Genomic DNA, 19,817 nt, shown 5'->3' on the forward strand with positions numbered 1-19,817 from the left:
AGAAAGTAAAGAATGAAATATAAAGAAATAAGGAAGTAAAGATGAAATACATATAGGAAAAGTAAGACAAGCACAATGTAAAGAGGGAGAGAACAGAGTAAAACGAGAAGTTATAAAGGAAGATAAAATTTAAGAGGTTAAAATGCAGAAAAGTAAGGAATGGGGGTATAAAACTAGAGAAGAAATAAGGGAAGAAATAAATAAGAAAGTAAAGAATGAAATATAAAGAAATAAGGAAGTAAAGAAAAAATAAGTGTAGAAAAAGAATAATATTGGAAATGGATGAGAGAGGTAATTCCAAGAGACCAGTATAGGAGACCGGCTCAAGGATGAATGAGCGCTCTGAGTTCGGGCACTGCCTCGAGCGCTCCCCCCACTCTCCGCCTGCTCCCACTTTCCGAATCCTGCGCGACGATGTTGCGCGCACACAATTTTCGGCAATTTCCAGTACTTCTAAATATGTTTGGCCAGAATTTCCGATTTCTAAGTGTAATATTTTACTTTATTGATTTAATTAATTACTTTAATGTTCCAAACACTTATTTCTTCATATTTCAATCTGAACGTAATTTATTTTCGATATTCTACAATTTCAATTCAATTTTTATCTACTCCGTATATTCTGCGAGTTTTTGATTTTTATTATTAGTTATTTTGAAATCTAAAAAAATTGCATAGGTTTGGTATTTTACATCTTTTTAATATTTGTCAAGGATAGTAAATTAAATAAAGTATTGTCTGCGCCGAGCGATTAGGCTCCAATTTATTGAGCATGACACATGTAAACTCTTTTTATGTATTTGCAGTCCAAAACTGCATACGATGTATGTGCATCTTGACAGGACAAGAGATTGGAAGTAAGAAGTAAGATGTAAAATGAAGGTCTTATCTTCTGTCTGTTTTGCCAACACCACGTTTGCCAGAGAATAAATGCCTTGGCATTTTTGTACCGATAAATCTATCAGCTTCACCCTTGAGACCCTTCTTTGCTACCTTCTTTCTGATAGCCCTGTGTGCTATATTCTTCAGCTTGGATTTCATCTGTAAACAAGATATTTACATAAATTTTACATATATTAATAAAAACAGGATAGAACGATTTATAAATAGCTTTTAGTCTTACCGCAGTATCCTTCACACCCATGTCATCTCTTGCTGGTCGTGAACTGCTTCTAGCTCTTGATTGAGACTCGGATTGCAGGCGCATCCTCTTCCTCGCTGGCTGAGACAAAGATCTAGATCGACTTCTGGTCTTTGTGAAATGTGCCTGAGAACAGTAAAACAAGGGTACATTGCAGTGAAATCATGTACAGGGCATAGTTATTAAGTGACATAAAAAGACTCACTTCTTCAGTGTCTTCCATATCGACACCAAGATCTTCCATTTGTTCTCGCAATTTCGATACTGAACGATCACGGACTTTAGCACCTGCTGTTCGCGGCATGACTGGTTTTGTGGAAGCTTTTGTAATGCGGGCTTCGTCCTTCATTATTGCCTTGCGGTCGCGGATCTGTCGAGCCAGTTGTTCTATCTCTTTCATGGTCTCTGTCAACTCTGGAATCTTGTAATCGTAGACACCAGCTTCTTCGCGTAATTCTTCTTCTCTCTCCAGTGCATTGAGTTTCTGAAATAAAGGTAAATTGGTTAGTGCTTGTAAATATTTTTAAAAAGATTCTTAAAATGTTGTACCTCAAAGATGTCGGGATCAATATAATCAGCCACATTGTGTCCTTCCCATATTTCTGGTATAATATCATACTTCTGGTCACCCTCAATGTCATAGTTTTTCTTCAAGTCTAAGACATAATCGTCACCTAACTCTTCTTCTATTTCACGTTCCAGTTTACGTTTTATTGCCTTTTCTGCTTTAGCTGCAGCAGCTTGCTTTTTCAGTAATACAGATTCTGGTATACATGGTGCACGTACTTTAGTATCTCTTGCTGTAGGCATTGCTACGTGAAGACGATTTAAGACTCCTTCAACCTATAATTCAATTGTTATGATAAATTTAATGTCTAAGTATAATGAGTTGAGTATTGTAATGGGTAGGAAATTTATTTGTACCTTCTTTGTACGTATTTTCTGGTCGACCCGGAAAGCCAGGAGACGCTCACACGCCTGCGTCTTGACATCCATCACGCCGAAGTCAGTTACGGTGCTCATTTCTATAAGGGGGACATTTTCGTTATTCTCTAATGGTTCCAGGATTGCACGTTTTTCCGTTGGAAGTTCTTCCATTCGCAGAACATCCACTTTATTGGCAACGACCAACAAGGGTTTATTGGTGAAAAGCGGCTTTATCGATTCAAAGAGCTTCATTTGTTCCTCAATAGAATGACCACATTGTTCAGAAATGTCAAAGAAGTAAAGTACTACTGCTCGTAAATGCGCTAGTGCTGTGACAGCTTGCATTTCGATAACGTTTCTTTCCTCCAAAGGATGATCCAAAATACCAGGGGTGTCAACCACTTGCCAACGCAAATACTTATAGTCCGTGTGACCCACGTACAAGGATTTTGTCGTGAATGCATACGGTTGCACTTCCACGTCAGCACGTGTAATCTGAATGAACATTAAATGTTTGTGGTTATAGTAAAAATATTTTGTATTTATCTTAGTTCGTAAAGCTTCTGGATAGTACCTTGTTTATGAAACTGCTTTTGCCTACGTTCGGAAAACCACATATGATAATGGTTCTTGTATATGGATCGATGCTGGGTAATCTCGCCAAATGCTGCCGTACTTGTTCGAGGTATGTCAAGTTAGCAGCCTGCCTTTTCATGATAGTAGCCATACGACCTAGAGCAGCTTTTTTCAATTGTTTACATCTATATAAGGAATCTCCATACTTCAACAAGCGGACATAATCCTTTGCCACACTGTAAAAATGTGGAATTATGAGAAATTGTAGATATTATGTAAAATTTACCTTGATTTTGTAAAACAATGTGACATACTTATCGATAAGATGTCGAGCAGTGTTGATCTGACCAAGAGCTAGCTTGTAATGATCTTTATCGTACAAAACGTTCATCAAGTCTGCATAGAAAGGATGAACATCATCTAATTTTGGAAATTCTTGAATAATCTGACTAAGCCGATCATGAAAATTTTGTTGTGTGAATTTAACCTTGCGCGTGTAGAAGGCACGAATACGTGATATTTTGTAATTTTTGTGAATTACTGTGGGTGTCTTACGCTGTGTCTTTGACAAGATTATGTCGACAAAGTCCTGAAACAAGATAAGAAGCATACATTTAAAATATTGAATATATTTGTTTCCAATCACCAAACAAACGAAAAACTAAGTTCAATTTATTTATTTAAAGTTGTAAACACGAAAATTATAGCATGTAGGCAGTACAAGCTGCATGATTATAACCTAGCAATTAAGCCCAGTTATTAATTAACGTAAAAAAACAGAACTCACCTTTGCAGTAGGGACGACTGCAATTTTCTTAAAATTATACAAAGCCATTTTTAGTTACTTGTCTTGACAATATTCACAAAACTTAATAAATAGACAATGTAAGCTGTCCACATGCCGCACGTGAACGTGCAGCAGATCTGAAAGGAAATATAATTTGTAGAACGTTCATGTGCTGCCATCTATCGTCATAATTTTCCTTGAACTTAATCAAGATAGGAAACTCAACTTGTAAATGTACGAAAATGACTTTATTCGAATCGGTAAAGTAATCAAGTACAAACTTCTCATGAGAAACACAAGTTACGCTGGCGCTGGATATAATTTTATGAAATGTTATCGCTTGCGCACGTGTGCTTCGTGGACGTTGTTGCTACTTGCAACGGTCGCAACAGCTTGTACTTTTCATAATCCCATCGCTTGGTTGACTATCTTGTTTGTTTATACGATCGATACGATGGCGTCCGGTGGTGGTATGTTCTGTATTTTTCACTTTTATTTTTCTTGTTAATCCTTACGCGTTCAATAAAATTCTGCAAGTACCTTCGTAACATATCAATTTACTTTTATGATAGAAAGTACAACAGACGAAAGGACTGAAGCAGTAGCAGCTCAACCCATCGCCAATGTTGTGTCCGAAACAGCCCACGTAAGGGAGATAACCTAACACCTTCTCGACCACCTTGGATTATGGGGCCTGGGGTACGAGCGGTGTAAGTCCAAGCTTGTTCATGACGATCTTTTTACCATTTCACGCATTTTTTTAATTAATGTAACGTGATCAATTGATTTCTTTTACATTTTGGGTCCGTATTATGAACCATTGTTCTTTTGGTTAAAACTAACCTTTACGTGTCCCTGTTTATCATGGTTGTTACTAATCGCGATTTTGTCATTAAGACGTCATTGAAGAATTTTAAAGTTCAAAGTACTCGAAAAGCTGTATATTCAGATTTTTGCGTACAGAATGTTTTTCTTGTGTATCAATGTTCATTGGTCGAGTGGGATAGGTAATGCTCAAAATGACTTGCACCGCTTGTACGCTTAATGCAAAACGTCTAGATTAACAGTAGGAATGTCGAGGAGTAAGTACCAGGAGGTATAATGTACAGAGGAGAATGAAGAAGCCAGCATCATCTAGCATCTGTGGACAGGGATACGTTCTGTTTCCAGAAAGTAATATCCATGGACAAGGATTCGGATCTGTCGGGTGTGCCTCCTAAAAAAGCTCGAGTCGAGGTTCAATCATTACCTACCAGGCAGTACTTAGACCAAACCGTAGTGCCCATCTTGCTGCAGGCACTATCGAGCCTAGCCAAGGAGAGACCACCTGATCCCATCAGCTTCCTAGCGGGTTACTTATTAAGAAACAAGAACCAATATGACAACGGTGGGTCTCCACCAACTAGCCAATAAGCACATTCTACACTGTTGACCGTGGGAGGAGAATAAAATTGTTTTGTGAGTTTTTCATGAACATGAATTGAGACATGGTGACGATATTTGATCGTTATACTTTTTAAAATAAATAAAGATGACATAGCTTTTACATAATATCTTCTCAGTTTACTCACCTTGTACTCTGTCTCTCTGTACTCCAACAAGCAATGAGTTCCTAGAGCAACGATCCTAAAAGCCTTTATACACCTATGCCCAGAAGAAAACAAGCTTGAATCAATAATACCTATAATACTTTCGTGAAACTAAACTTGGCAGCAAGGATATAAATATCAATTTATAATAATAAAAAAGTCTATAATTTGTGTTAATAAAAACAAATTTTTGACATAATTACTAAGCCATCAAAATAAGTATCGCTTACAGCCTTCAAACTCATTTACATTGTGTAAATGTGTGTTGGATGAATCCAGCGAAACTGCTTTCTCGGTGTAAGTGCACGTTAATTGAAGCAAGCTAGTGATAAGGTACTGAAGCGTTATCGCAGTGCTATTGTCAGTTTAGTTCTCCTCGCTTCCCCGAGCAACTGATATAACCACAAACGGCGCTTCTCGTTACGCCTGCTTATCAGTATCTTTTTGATAACTAGAGTAGTCAGACCTCAGCTAGACCGGAGTACACAGGTATTGCTTCGCTTTAATATTACCAAACTCAATTAACCATCGTTACTCTCGTACATGGGTTACACCGAAGAACGTTACATACGAAGGTAAGCTGACGGACGCGCGTCATGACGGATACGATAGTATCCGTCGCCGTGGCGATTGGCGAGGAGCAGATCTTGGCGAAAATCGACAGGAGTCATCCATTGGAACAAATAATAGAAGAACTATGCTTGGCTCACGGTCTCTCTACGGAATCGGATAAATACGCTCTTCAGATCGCCAGACCATCGCCAAAGGCTGAAGACCCTACCCTGGCAAATAAATACGTCACATCCGATCTGATTGATCAGGTCTTAAACGGGACTGAATTACGGCTGGTCTTTTCGGCAAAGACAACTGCAAACATTCTTCTAGATGCCATTCGGGACGCTGGTCCTGGTTTACGGAGAAAAGCTGCTATTACAAAACTAGCTACTGCATGCGAGGATCCCGAATTCGCACGATGCTTCGTTGAGATCCGCGGTACCGACTTGATTATTGATATATTGCGAACTGCTGGTTCAACTGAAACCACTGCGGTTCTTGCTTGTCTGAGACTCTCGATGCAGCATGGCCACTTGAAGAAAATGAGACTTCTAGGACTGGACAGAGTGGTAGCGGAAATTGCTGGTCCGGGTGAAAGCAGTGCTCTACGTGAAGCGTTATCTATAGGGTGTCTCATACTTGCTAATGGCAATGACGACGAACACCCTCGGTACTTGCGACAAGCATTGAATACTTGGGAAACCCTGAACTTGATTGCAGGAAGATCACCTGGCGTTCAGGTTGCCATTTTGGGCATGGTGAACGGACTGTTACTCTCAGCAGAATCTGAACGAAGGAATAATGATTTACAAATTTTATCAACAGTTAAGGCACGTAGGATAATATTCAGACATGTGCTTGGATCAGGTCAGAAGCAGTTGGAGTACGACTTGGCTCATCAGCTGCATGTACTGCAGACGTTAGTCCTGAATTATATGCTCGATGTGAACGAACGAGATGAAATAGAATCCTGCGACCTGGAGGACATCAAACCAGCTAGGATATCCTGGCGTTCAGCCAGCACCGAGACGCTTCTAGCTGATCTAGGATCTTTATCCGCAAGTCAATCATCCACCAGATTATCCTGGACGATCAGTCTCGATGGCTGCGAACCGCAATATATGCCGTCGTCGCCAACGCCTACGGCCAAACCAATTCCCGCCTTGAGAAAACATTTTTCCCGCAGCTTCAGTAGCGACGGTGCTCCGGTGAGTCGTTTGGCGCTTGACTGTCTTAAATATTTTTCAAATCGTTATCGCGATAGTTATGTTCTGGCTGTGGGGGAGGCTGAGTTAACCTTAGGGATAACCCGGATAGCTCAGGACGTCGTGAAGATTTTATGCGAAGTTTTACATATTGGTATTAGACACAGTCAGACCTCGGATCGATTCAGTCCCATCTTCTTCGCTGCGCGGGATCCCTTCTTCGAGGAACTCTTCTGCCATGCTGTCTGGACCCTGGGCCGTACTCGACGTGACTTGAAGGCCAGGGAACCTGCAGATCATGATGTGGCCCTTTCCGTTCTACGTCGTCAGCTGGAAGACGCTCTTGCTACTAGATCCACTACCTTGAACAACTTGGCTGACACCTTGCGTGACATCAGTGCAGCTAAGATACAGGATGCTTGGATGGTGGAACGAAATGATGCTTTTGAGCTGGTACTCCAGGAACATCCTAGTGTCCTCGAGATACGGAACAGTGTACGACCGGAAGCGGAGAGGCTGGTAATTTTGCAAAGACTGAACGCCATCAAGGTTGGACATACTTTCCCAAGGAATTTGGACACTTTGAAGGTATGGGATGATTAATTAAATAATTTATTATTTCATCTGACCAAGGATCCTGGTTGAAAAATTTAATCCTACATTTTGTATCAACATTCTTGCAGAAAGCGAAAAACTGGTGGTTCGCTCATTTATCTGAGGACGAGCGCGCTATTATCTACGGCGACTGGAATGCGGATGTACATAATTATGCGAGTCTTCAGAAACGAATCAGCATAGCTTCCGCTACTGGCCTCGCAACCAGAAAACGATGTCCGCACTCCAAGGGACGGAAATTCATAGAGGATGCGTTATTTTTTTCGCTCCTTTACGAAGGAGGTTCACTGGACTTCATCGCCCCAACCCGGGAGATCTACCATATATGGACGGACGCCCTACACTATCTCTTAGGTATTAAATTTCTTTATTGGTTAACCTTGACCCACGAATAACTTCTGTATCGTTACTCGACACCTTTCAGGTCGCAACGTTGAGAGCCTTGCCTTCAGGGACGATGTGGAAACCATTGTGGACATGGAAGTGAGACTCAAGTTATTGGAGCTCGGTGACGTCAGCGTCCCAATACCACTGGAACCACCTCCGGTACCAGCGGATCCAGAGAATTATGAGTTCGCAAATGAGACTCCTACGTAAAGCCAACTAAATATTCACCGTGTACGACCGATTTGGGATTTGGAGCTCAGTGGATGGCGATTTTCCCAAGATTGAATATCAGACGTTCGTTTCTTTGAGAGTTACTGAAAGCTGTCGCCCTCCCGCTACTGAAGCTCCTCCAGCTTTCTATGCTCCAGGAGTTGCTGGCACTGGAACGGGGGTTGTAAAAATGTGAAGGCGCCAGGTGGCGAATAACACGTGCATTTGTATTCAGATGTATGCAGAGCCGAAGAAAGTTCCCCTACGCCCTTCTCTCCTTTAATATAAAAGTGTAACTACGGGAATATGCTAAATTGGCTAATAATGCTCGTGTTCTTGCGGAGAAAACGCTTTGCCGGGTTTTGCACTGCTTTCCTGTGAATTTCAATTCTCCCTCCTGATATACAGCCTCTTTCTATAGGTTCATCGGTCCCCTTTGCCTTACCCCATTTCTAGTCCTATACATCCTAGCTTTTATACCTTTGACCCTTATTACGTCCTCTCACAAAACAGTCTTGCCTTTGCTATTATTCATTTGTTATGTCTTCTTTTTTCTCTCGCTCTATCTGCTGCTCCAAAAATCAAAATAACATCTGCCCATGGTGTGGAATCAACTCGGACAATTAAAATGGAAGTAATCGATGAACCAGCCAACTTTCATCCGATTCTGCAGGAATGTCGCCTCCTCTATTTTCACCAAGTTTTCATTTTCATTTGTCGACGCGATACGCTAGCTGCATAAACAGTTAGTCCAATTACCAAACAATAAATTCTAATGAGCCATCCCCGTCCTGTCGATTTTAATTGGGACAACAATTTAACTCGTGGCAATTAAATGTAATCGGTAAATTAATGGACATTCAATTTATTTTACGGTACAGAAAGATCAATAATCCTATATACAGAAATTGCAATCTACCTTGGAGTCACATATGTCCAATTCCCTGTCGTATATTTCCAACAATGAAAATCTGGAATCGACACAGCTCAAAAGTATTTCTCTTGGTAAAAACTCATCTAACGAACGACAAGATTTTTCATTGTAGATTACAGTAATTCTGTTTCGTCCCTCTCTCTCTCTCTCTCTCTCCCTTTCTTCTTATCCTCTCAAACGTATTCTACATGTACAGCCAATGTATACCACCACTTCCCATTTTACAAATTTCCATACAAAACGGAGGATAATAACGAGCGCAATTGTTATTGTCTGAAACGAAAGTAGGGTGTTCCTCCTCTCTCCTTCTTCTACTTTCTTTTCCGTTTCACTCTCTTTCCCTACTTCCTCACTCACTTCTTCAGCATCCATCCAGTCTCTTTCCCTACTTCCTTCTCTCCTTACCACCCACGAGCTACCACTTTGAAACCTCCAGCCGTTATTTAACGCGCTCGTTTAAGATTATTACGCAAACCGAGAGTGCACCCTTCAATTTCAACGAGTTGCAAGACGTTCGTAATTACATTTCGTGAAGTAACATTGCGACGAAGCTGCCATTTTCCAAAGTAGCGTCAAAGAACTCATCAATTTTTTATTTAAAAAAAAAAAAAAAAAAAAAAAAAAACCCATAAGATCGAAGAAAAATCTTTCAAAACAGACCCGTCCTACAAATAACCCAGTGACTGCGTCATCGTCCGACTGGCGCAGAAGCAGAAGAGAAAGAGGGAGAGAAATCGAAAGCAATTCAGCAGTAAATTGTCGGAAATTCGGAAAGTCTGATTGGCAGACAGGGTAGCATTATGTCGAAAGATTGATTGCGTAACTTAATGTCATTAAACTTTCTCCATGTACATTAATAAATTATAATACAGTCCCGGACATAAATATACAGTGACAATATGGAGAGTAAATACTTGTAAATTGGATTTAAAAAAAAAAACAGATCCCTTTTATTCGAAACGATATCGTACATTTTTCTCCCATCTCGTCGCTTGTCACGAACAAAGCGGGGTAGAGGGTACCCGTCGTTCTATGCTTTTTAATGTAAAGGGTTTTAGGATGCTGACAAAATACAACGTCTTTGAATGAGTGGCGCGACTTTGAGTTATGGTCCATTATATTTTCTTCCCCCCGGGATACTGGATTCCGCCTCTATATATCCATATCTGTCTTCTTATCCCAACCTAAACAACCTGTTTACTGCCTTGAGAATCTGGACTGAATTTTGAGACGCTTCAAAGACACTGTGCTCCCTCTTAAAAATAAAACTCATTACCCAGCCCTTAGTAATTAACGAGGGACTACTACGAGGGAGCTGGGATATCGACTTGGGGAAACCTGGAGTAGAATCAAGCAACGAGGCCAGGAACCAGGAAACAGGATTTCTCCCTGCAGCCCCTCAATCATCAAAATACTAAAGACACCCATTGGATCGTTATTACTTGGAAATTAGTTGAGATTAAGGGTTTCTCTCTCCATTGCTCTTTTCCTTATTACTTTTATATTCCCTGCCTATTCATAAAAATAACTATCATTCCTTTATGCGCCTCTACCGTGTTCCAGCAATCGTAATATCCATTGTCGGATATACCGCCACCCTTGGGATGAGATCTTTTACCATCATTCTGATCGTATTAAGGGAAATACTCTAGGAAGCTAAATAAAAGGTTGCTAAACCAATGAAGAGCTTGAGTAATCGACAAAAAGTATTAAGAATTCCGAGTTCTGAGGTTAGATTGAAAATGTTCGTTTTCGATTTGATTATTGTTATTATTAATATAGAAAGGTATTGGTCCAAGGGGACGCTGGCGGGAGCCGGGGGGTATAATAGGATTACGATACCGTGAAATCCATTTCCCTGTGCCGAGAATGCCAAAGGTTCTCGAAAAAGTATCGTTAATTTTTAAGTTCTCGGAAATATCGACTTTTTCTTATTTCTTGACTTTTCGCTTACTACCTTCTCCTCCGACTCCTCCACTTACCAGCCTTAGCCGTCATATTTCCGGCTTACTGAAAATCGTGATATTTCCACGCTGAGCTCTAATGAAACTAAAAATTACGTAGGGCTGATTCGTGGGCACGTGCTGCAGCGCGAGGTCAAAGGTTAAGTATAAGGGTGAGTGTGTAACGAAGAAGGTGGATTTCGGTGGGAGTAAGAATGAAGGGCGAAACATAGGAGGCAGGGGAAGGTATTGAAGTACCTAGTCTCTTGCTGTTAACGACTTATACACGTGGCCATTTTCTCCCTCAAATATACGATAAAGGGAAACCCAAAGGTTTCCTCGGACCCTTTTGTCCCTTTGCAGTGTTAGGACGTCGGCGTCAGCCTCGAAAATGTCTCGTACACTCGCTACGGGCAAACCCTCCTAACGGCTGTTTACGTTTAGCGGTTCCGTGAAATTACTTTAGTTTCTCGAGAAATACCCGGATGACTATCTACGTGTTCGTTCTAGCGAACCTCGATACTGGGGATTCTATCTGCAGGTTACGAGTACGTTCACGTGGAACTGCTTGGACCTTTCGCGGTAGTACTACGTTGCCACCATACAACTGGAACTAGTACATATCAGTAGTACTGGAATAGGGATAATAGACGAGACGGAGTCAGTGGTTGATGTACTTTCGGTCTTGTGCACTCCGGTGACGTCACTGGTACGGAAGATTCAAAGCAAGCACAATGGGAACGACTGGGAACAAATTGGTCGCCGCCCTTCTGAGTGGCTTAAATATTTAAACTTTATAAGAAAACTTTTATATACATCGTAACGTATTTTCGCAACTTTACACCGATACCGAAAATCCGAGAGGTAACCTACGTCACCTTCGACCGTCCACCCTTCGTCCACGCATCCGCATGCCAGACGGGCACCAGCCAATTTTTGTTTCAACCGGGAACTGACGAGCCGGTATGACCTGGGAGTTCAGGTGGAACAGTCTCAACTCCGGCAAAACGAGAGCTCCGATGAAACCTAGCAGAAGAGACGGTAGCTTAACGGGTCGTGTCGATTTTTGGGGACGCGCGAAATCAGCAAACTCGACTGGATGCACGAATTGGAATGAACGGTTACGGAAATGCACGGCCGCTCAGGCTGCAAGGGCTGAGGTAGAGAAGGTCGGAGTAAGCGTTAGGTAAATAGTGCCGAAAACAGAGGGCAACGGATAGAGAACGTAACGGAATTATCAAATCGAAATCCCTTCACCAATTAATATATTCGGAGTACTCACCGGAGCTGGTGCAGCTAATCCGAAAAGGCCGAGAACCGTATCCAGAGGACACTCACGTGGGCACAACACTACACCTCCGGAACACACTCAGAGAATCTATAGAATTTTCTGGATATTTCGAGATCCACCTGTACCGTATAGGAAACAGAGTTATAAAAACTATAAACAAATAGTCCGGGAGCGCGAACCAGCTTGACAATAGTCAAATTTGAGAACTAAACATTTTGATTGGTCGAAATCCTTATAGCGTGTAAACCCTTACCCTCTCCCTCGAATCGTCCCTTTAAACTAAATCGAGAGCATTCCTTAGCGAATCGGTCCGTAACTCTTGGAGATCCTCCACGGCTCCTTCAACATCCTGAACTTGGGTCAGGGTGTTTCTCCCCGGCCCTTAACCGTAACAAGACTATATCTCCTCCCGCTCTACAGCCCTTTGTGCCTATCGTCAGCGGGGCGTCGGTCCGCGGAGACGTCTCCGTCGGGTCCTCTCCTCTGCCGAAAAACTCGGTACATCTAGACTATCTAAATCGGTAGCTGGAGTCGCTTTGCGGCCGTGAGTCGAAAAATCACACTTCACAAATATATATATATATACATATATAAAATAGCCCATTCTGTGTATACATACAAGTAAATTCTAATGAAAAGGATTGTGGTACGAAATGACAATAAAAATTCCTCTGGCTCCCAGAACGCAATGGAGAAGTGCAGATGAGGGTTGGAGAGTGGGTCGACGCTGATCGTTGAAGGGGGGACGGTCGTCCTCGATGTCCCGTAACATCGGGAACAACAGGACCTCGCATTTCAGGTCGACGAGATTGAGGCAATTCTGTGGTCGAGGACTCGCCTTCATTTTACCCTTGGTTTGCTGAGAATCCTTGCCGTTCGCGGCATCGCACCCTCCGTTCAATTAACGAGACGCGACCTCATCCTTTCCCCGCCCCCACTTCATTCCCCTTGGTCCTTCTCTGCGTCCCTCCAACTTCCCGTCTGGTCATCCTCATGTTCCTCGTTCTTCTTCCACGGTGTACCCTGTACAGGACCGAGCGTCGCTCAGTGAGGCTCCTTTTTTTTTAATTTTCCAAGAACGCCCTGGGGATCGTCCCACATTTAGACCGAGGCCCGTTTATTATCCACCGTCGGTTGCCTCAATTGCCATTTACTTCTACTCGAACCGATTACGCTTGGCGCCTGCACCTTCCTTTCGTCTCGCTCGTACTCCTGATACCCTGAATGAGGTCATCGCGCTGGAGAATGATAATAATTTCAAGGGGAAAATAACATCTATAGCCTTGCGCGCAATATTTTCCATTGCGCTGGCCAACTCTGTCGGAATTATATATACGTATGCTATATATATATATAGCATATACATACGGCGTCAAGTTAGGTAGCCGCAGTCGTGGAAGAGTTTCTATGAATGCGTAACGAGGGGTTATCCCACGCCATTTAACCCAATCTTCGTATCGGAGTTCCCAGCACCGACAACCATTTCCCTTGCCTACCCTTCAGCATCCCCATCCACTTCTCTATTGAGGATTCAAGCTATGTAGAGTGAGAGAGAGAATCGCTCTTCCTGCTTCATAGATAGTAGTATGTCGCCAGGAGCATGCTGAGTCTCTCTCTTTGTCTCTCCTTCTCACAGATAAGTCGTAGGTGTAATATATGACGTAGGTATAAATATATATATCAGCCTCACGAGAGTCCATTCTCAGTCTCGGACGTGGATTCCGTAGAAGCGTGTAATATCACTGGGAGAAACGTATTTCCTTGCCAATTTTCTCGAATGTCGCGTTCCTTCGCATACTCCTTCCAGCTCTTAGCATTTCTTCGATTCTACGGTACTCACTGCTGCACTCTCTTCTTCAGTTCTTCAATTCCGAGTGAAAGTGAGCGAGTCCCGGAGTACACTCACGTAGGCATCGCCGGCTGAATTCTCTCTTTCTCTTTTGTTCTCTCTCCTCGGAGCAGATGCACATCTCCGTGCTATTTGTTATTCGATTATGTTAAACCCTGGGATGGAGGGGGCCAGGGGGTCGACCAGAGGGCTTTCCTATATCTGATTTCTTTTCCATCTATAGCAAGGACACGCGGCAAATAGAAGGTTAGGCCGTTTCCCATTCCACACGAGAGATTTTTCTATCCTGGAGGAAGAGGACGTGCGCAGGACCATCCGAGGCTGAGCTGGGATTTTCCCGTTAACAACGGTAGACACTTCTATCCCCGATGCGTTATATGTACTATAAACAGAGCATAATGGTAAAAGCGTGTCAAGTGGGGTGATGCGTTCGCAGGAACGTACCTATAACTGCATGTATGGTGTGTGTACCTTGTGTAGCCTCTGATAGCTGGACAATAAATATGTATATACAGTGCATATGGAGGATACATAGAGAGGGGGGCAGGAGGGATCCTGTTACCTTTCCCTTTTCTCCATCATTCTCTCCTAGCATCTGTATACCCTGACATCAGGCTCTCTAGACTCACCCCGAAAGTCCTGACTATAGCTCAGGGTGAGCCCCGTGGCCGTGGTTAATGGTGGAACCATGTCAGGGCTTTCCCCAGTCGCGCGTACCAGCTAGGCTCACCTGCTCCGTTGCTCGACTCCTAGTCTGCTAGTCCACTGCACCTAGACTGCGTTCAATTGGCACACATATTGGAATTCTATTAGCCAGATTACGGGCAGTAATTGCTCGGTTTAGCGCAATATCGCAGCCTCCTGGGACGTGCGGGATGTGTAGTACGTGCGGTACGATCATCAAACATGAATTAGGTACCTACATCCAGCGCGTTCCTGGCCAACAGCCGACCTCTCCTCTTCCTAGGTTGGCATTACGCTTTATCGCCTCGCCATGTCACCGTCTCTATTATATATTTCTCACTGCAGTAATCTCCCAGTGAACACATAGCGACCGCATGAATGGGATTGGTATCAGCCACGTGGAGAAATCGCGAAATTGATGGTGAATGATTGAATTTCTTTTTCTTGAATTGCTTTCTGGAAATTTAGTAAATTTGTTATTCTTGGTAGCTGTACAGGCTCTTACTGATCTTGTTAGTAGTACTGAGCTCTTTAGTAAATTATCAGAAGTTGCTACTGACCTCTGATGATGGCCTTTTAAAGGCTCCTTTCTAAGGGTAGAAACAGCGAAGCGAAGATGCTAATAGATTGAACTCCAGAAAATGGGACTGAAACCCTCTTCTGTGGAATTATTCTTTCCTTGTTCCGTTCATTCCTTCGAGACTCAGCTTCTTCTTCGGCCTACGAACAATAGCTTTCCTCGAGCAATTCTCCAGGCCCTCCTTGCCCGCAGATTTTCATTTCAGATCTGGCTCCGTCCTCTCCCAAAGGAAGAAGAAGTTGCTCGCTCCGTCCGTTGATTTCAATCTGTTTGACGGCCTTGTTCTCCACTTTGGGAAAACTTAGCAACGTCTACGACCACTGGCGGGACGTGGAAGACGGGGTCGACCTCGCCGAGGTCTTCTGGAGACATTCGTTATCGTAAAAAGGCATCGCAAGAACATTCGATGTCATTTTCGGACTTTTCCTTCCGTTATCTCCTTGGCGAAGACTTGCCGCAGCCATCAGAAATCCTTTTCGACTCCGGGACATTAACGATGGCCATTTTGGACTTTGAATATCCTGCGAACCAGAGAATATGGAGGAGATTAAGAGGAGAAGAGAATTCCTGTTGCAGAACTAACGGTAACCGCACAGTGGCTGCTGCTCTTACCCATTTTTACTCATTTTACTTTCTTTTCAGCAGACTGCGAGAACCGCTTAATCCCAGGAGCGTAAGAGGCAAAGGAATTACGGTAAACGTTGATTTGTGGCAGTGCTATTCCTCGTTGCATCATTATTTATAATTTGTGGGTATTAAGCAGACTCCTGGGTGGGTCCTCTTCCTTGATCCTAGCTTGAGTTATGTGCACGTGCTACCATACCCAATAGGACCTAGACGTATATATAACAGAGAATAGAAAACTAAAAAAGAGTCAATGGTAGCATAATATTGTCATACAGAAATACTCACGGGGACAATTCACCCCTTAGTCTTCGGCACAGTCATCCTTTTTTATTATCCCAAATAAGGTCGTACCACAATTGGACCAAGGACAGTAGTAAGAAGCTTAAGGGTAACAGGGTAAACCTAGGAATCCAAAATTCCAATTTGGACTCCTTGATGGACCTGATGAACGGGACCCAGGATATCCTCTACTGGCTTGCTATTCTCAAGAATAAGTATTCTACGGGCCGTTTATTTCGCCACGGAGCCAGAATAGCATACGGCGCCGAGATAACAGAATCAGATAGCGGCCATGCCATCCCTTGTTCGGAATAATACCTTGCCCGGGCATAACTCACAGTTGTCAGACTAATATTTTCATGAAGGAGAGCGTCTCGTCTCCCAGTTGCCGTTGCTTACTTATGGTTGCCAGGAACATTGCCCAGTCTGCGCGAGATCCTTACCAATATAGGGTATCCATAGTACAGGAAGGGTAGTTTGACATCCACTAGTCATCCTGGAGTAATTTCGTCCTGGCAAGTGAAGGAGGACATTCCTGAAGTCGATGGTGCGGATAATTAGCATAGGACGTAAAAGAATGGGGCTCCAGCGACTGGGGCTGGAACTTTGATAAATACTCGATTGAGGACTCGAAAATGGCTTCGTCGACAAGATTCAGGCTCTAACGTGGATCTTCGTGTCTGGAGTGTCAAGTGTCTCAATGATTCGCGAATTCCATTTAAGTCGAACAGCCTGGAGTGGGAAATTGAAGATATTTACGCGATTCCGTAAAGCCGTAAATCAATGGCGAATTGGAATTCCCCACCTAATAAATCACCATTATATCTAGCGACCCTTCTACGTAGTCTGTAGTCCATGCTCGATCCTCCCACCAATATAATATACCCTGTACACCTATACTATATTCTATATCGTATAGAGGACTTATTGGCTTATATACTATATAGTACAGCGTAGCCTTACACTGTACTCTTATTATATATCTACGTTACAGACTATAGCTATGTCATATATAGCATATACATTATAGGTATTCTATATCTTTTGTAAATGTTACAATCCCGGTAAAGTGAAGTAGGGCATCGTGGGGAAAATAGTCAGACCGTAGGCATTTTATTTGCTGACAAAAACCCCATAAAACACGCCTCCGAAACAATTGCAATATTTTCTCTCTGGCGTCGAGTACCTACCCTCGCCTCACCCTGGGGAACATCGTCGTCGACATTTGAATTCGCCGTTAAACACATCGGCCTATCTTAATGGACATCTCCCACTGGCTCTCAGGTTGCTCGTTCTCCATGTTCCGATTACACCTTCCACTTCCGGTTACAGCTGGTTACTTTACTATTCAGAAATCCTTTGTACACTCGTTCCTCGTAGATGTCCTCAATGAAATCCGTGTACTCGACGTCCTGGATGAAGAAGGTAGAACCCATCTGTTTCTCAAGGTCTTACTATAATGACGTCATATATCATAGAATGGCCGACGGTCGGGAGCGGCCCGATTGTTTCGGATCGTAGCGGCCAGTAGCTGACGAGAGGCACCCAGGGGAGGCTCCTGAGGGTCTGTAAGGGTCGTAGAGTAATTTCTTAGATCGATTGGCTTCGAAGCTTCGACATTGAGGGCAAAATAAAAATGGCGCGTCGTTAAACGACTGGACTTCTTTGGCCTCTTTTGTACCAACTTCTAGAAGGTTTCTTGGACCTGGTGAACAGGATGGGTGTTCAATGAACCCTGTAACTACCCTGTATGGGTTACAGTTTCGGATGGTGTTGGAATTCTAAATGGTCAGATCCCCCAGGTATCGATAGCAGCTCATTCAGGATACAACGGAGTTAGACGAAGGTACACGAAGGGAATTGCAGGAAAGGGTTGGTGGGAGGTAGGTGGGTCGTATTAAAATGTAAATGCGTTGTAGCTAGTTATTATGCGGAGCGGGTGAGCTCTCCGACGATGCGACCCTCGTGCCTCGTCGTCGTACACCCCTACATCCCTCATCGTAAACACCCGATAATGGTGAAACCGTGTCACCTACCCTTAACCCCCCCACCCATCGACCACTCCAGGAGAACGTTCGACGAAAAAGTTCTCGCCCTTCATTTCCGATTTTACTTCTCCACCCCAAATGACTTTGCTTCATATTTCTCAATACGCCCCCAACCCCATGCTACCGGTCTGGCTATAATCCAATTACTCTACTACTGACTAAACTTTTTAAAAATGACCTATGTATAATTAGAACAATTTTTTGCATAGGGCGTGTCTCAATTCATTCCAATGCACTTTGCGTCAAATGATCATCACGGGGGATGGTAATGTGTAGCCACGTGCCGGCATTCATTAAGTGTCTTCCCCTTACACAATACAGTCTCTTGCACTGAGTAACTGCAAACACCAAACAGGCAGAGTAGCTACTGTACAGTGTACACTCGTGGACGTTATATAAACATGTAGTCCAAGCCGCAATCCTGTGCGGAGATGGCTGACACACCGCAGTCGCAATGCAGCTGCTCTGAAACACGATTCCCAAGATATTTACCAAAACAGCAATTTGGAAATAGAAATTGTTAAGATGTCTAAAGGATCGACGAGGCATACAATGTTGTCTAGACAGATTGATATGTTTGATCTGAATTAATAAATAATTAATTAACGAACGAATACCTTGTTATCATCATAAAAGATCCTTGGTATAAGCTTCTGAAAATTGTTAGATGGTCCTGATCAATTTTTCATCGTTCAATATCTCTTGTTAACTATCAATAGGCATCTGAAAATTGATTTTAAATTAAATTTTACAAATTTTCTATTCTGTACCTAATACAGCTTTACCTTAGTAATTTCCTCTCCTTCTCTCTCTCTCTCTCTCTCTCCCTCTCTCTCATGGGATCCTTATTTCTCATTTACTTACTCTACGATTCCCCTAGTGCTTAACTGTGTGTATTTCTCCAGGCAGAGAAGTTTTGCGAGTCCGTTGCAGCTGCAGCTGCCACTGCGGTTGCATCACCCTGGGGCGTCTCCTAGCAAGAAACCTTAAGCCACGTTCGCATCCGAGCAATCTGTGTAACGCTTTTATCGCGTTGTCGCGAGATAAGAGATAGAGGGCCTGAGACTGGTTAACGAGTAAGCGAGTAACTGAGAGAGTACATACTAAGGGTGGATAGGGTTAGAACGAAGATAGGTGTGGGTGCGAATTACAGGTTTGGCAGGTTGCTTCGCTCCTTCTGGATTCAGAGCGCTCGAATATTTCAATTCCTATACAAAATACAAGAGATTATTAAAATATTTAAACAAGGCCGTCGGTCGGTCGGTCGTTACGTGCAGACCTACATCTCGCAAAGTTCTCAATTAAATGCTAACAAGGGAGAAGCTCTTTCCACCTGAATACCGTTGCCATGGAAGTTGCTACCTTGCCGTACCGGCTGACATTGTTTTAACGAGAGTATGAGTAAGTAATTTAATCACCTTCCGGTAACATCCCCTCTGAGCTTTTATATGTTTTACACTTTTTTTTTTCATTTTCGCAAATATTTAAACTGTCAGCCGATTGAATCGTTTGACGGGATCATCCCCCTGTCTGCCATCTATCAAGTTCTTCCTCTAAGGATGGCAATTTCTCCCCCCCCCCCCCCCCCCC

At 43.0% G+C, this 19,817-nt stretch overlaps 3 protein-coding genes and 1 long non-coding RNA gene across 11 annotated transcripts; 2 read left to right on the top strand and 2 right to left on the bottom strand.

Moving 5' to 3' along the window:
- Positions 1-782: 782 nt before the first annotated feature.
- Positions 783-3,592, bottom strand: LOC107274412 (nucleolar GTP-binding protein 1). The gene is made up of 8 exons (XM_015753537.2): positions 3,432-3,592; positions 2,959-3,233; positions 2,643-2,880; positions 2,066-2,563; positions 1,691-1,984; positions 1,347-1,625; positions 1,124-1,267; positions 783-1,041 (listed from the first exon to the last, which is right to left on the bottom strand). The coding sequence occupies exons 1-8, from the start codon at positions 3,477-3,479 to the stop codon at positions 886-888; spliced, it is 1,932 nt and encodes a 643-aa protein (XP_015609023.1). The 5' UTR covers positions 3,480-3,592; the 3' UTR covers positions 783-885.
- Positions 3,593-3,747: 155 nt separating this feature from the next.
- On the top strand, positions 3,748-4,982 carry LOC107273983 (protein dpy-30 homolog). 4 transcript variants are annotated; one of them, XM_025091404.1, is made up of 4 exons: positions 3,798-3,901; positions 4,004-4,077; positions 4,491-4,513; positions 4,583-4,982. In XM_025091404.1, exons 1-4 carry the CDS (start codon positions 3,886-3,888, stop codon positions 4,842-4,844), a joined length of 375 nt encoding a protein of 124 aa, XP_024947172.1. In that variant the 5' UTR covers positions 3,798-3,885; the 3' UTR covers positions 4,845-4,982. The 4 variants fall into 4 exon arrangements, 3 of the variants coding, with proteins under 3 accessions (XP_024947175.1, XP_024947172.1, XP_015608182.1); XM_025091407.1 differs by lacking the exon at positions 4,491-4,513 and having other exon boundaries at positions 3,748-3,901; XR_001539385.2 differs by lacking the exon at positions 4,491-4,513 and having other exon boundaries at positions 3,787-3,901; positions 4,004-4,141; positions 4,602-4,982.
- A 296-nt stretch (positions 4,983-5,278) lies between these two features.
- LOC107274408 (engulfment and cell motility protein 1) lies at positions 5,279-9,522 on the top strand. The gene is made up of 4 exons (XM_025091398.1): positions 5,279-5,509; positions 5,580-7,368; positions 7,464-7,749; positions 7,820-9,522. The coding sequence occupies exons 2-4, from the start codon at positions 5,617-5,619 to the stop codon at positions 7,990-7,992; spliced, it is 2,211 nt and encodes a 736-aa protein (XP_024947166.1). The 5' UTR covers positions 5,279-5,509; positions 5,580-5,616; the 3' UTR covers positions 7,993-9,522.
- Positions 9,523-9,756: 234 nt separating this feature from the next.
- LOC112495336 lies at positions 9,757-19,783 on the bottom strand. Of its 5 annotated transcripts, none has more exons than XR_003061740.1 (8): positions 19,013-19,783; positions 18,845-18,950; positions 16,186-18,692; positions 15,886-16,106; positions 15,254-15,794; positions 14,933-15,149; positions 14,454-14,785; positions 9,757-14,391 (listed from the first exon to the last, which is right to left on the bottom strand). It is a non-coding gene; the product is annotated as an uncharacterized LOC112495336 (long non-coding RNA). The 5 variants fall into 5 exon arrangements; XR_003061742.1 differs by having other exon boundaries at positions 14,454-14,499; positions 14,572-14,785; positions 18,845-19,783; XR_003061744.1 differs by having other exon boundaries at positions 9,757-13,398; positions 13,529-14,391; positions 18,845-19,783.
- Between the last annotated feature and the right edge of the window lie 34 nt (positions 19,784-19,817).

Source organism: Cephus cinctus, unplaced genomic scaffold (assembly GCF_000341935.2).
Source record: "Cephus cinctus unplaced genomic scaffold, Ccin1 Ccin1_scaffold0093, whole genome shotgun sequence".
Taxonomy (NCBI): Eukaryota; Metazoa; Arthropoda; class Insecta; order Hymenoptera; family Cephidae; genus Cephus; species Cephus cinctus.

Bases quoted from the DNA above. Each gene is read 5' to 3' on its own strand.
- LOC107274412 (XM_015753537.2), bottom strand. From the start codon at position 3,479: ATGGCTTTGTATAATTTTAAGAAAATTGCAGTCGTCCCTACTGCAAAG. The intron at 1,985-2,065 runs GTACAAATAAAT...ATTGAATTATAG, and splicing joins AGAAAATACGTACAAAGAAG to GTTGAAGGAGTCTTAAATCG. The intron at 1,268-1,346 runs GTGAGTCTTTTT...TACTGTTCTCAG, and splicing joins ATATGGAAGACACTGAAGAA to GCACATTTCACAAAGACCAG.
- LOC107273983 (XM_025091404.1), top strand. The intron at 4,078-4,490 runs GTAAGGGAGATA...CAAAACGTCTAG, and splicing joins TTGTGTCCGAAACAGCCCAC to ATTAACAGTAGGAATGTCGA. The intron at 4,514-4,582 runs GTAAGTACCAGG...ATCTGTGGACAG, and splicing joins AACAGTAGGAATGTCGAGGA to GGATACGTTCTGTTTCCAGA.
- LOC107274408 (XM_025091398.1), top strand. From the start codon at position 5,617: ATGACGGATACGATAGTATCCGTCGCCGTGGCGATTGGCGAGGAGCAG. The intron at 7,369-7,463 runs GTATGGGATGAT...ACATTCTTGCAG, and splicing joins GGAATTTGGACACTTTGAAG to AAAGCGAAAAACTGGTGGTT. The intron at 7,750-7,819 runs GTATTAAATTTC...GACACCTTTCAG, and splicing joins CGCCCTACACTATCTCTTAG to GTCGCAACGTTGAGAGCCTT.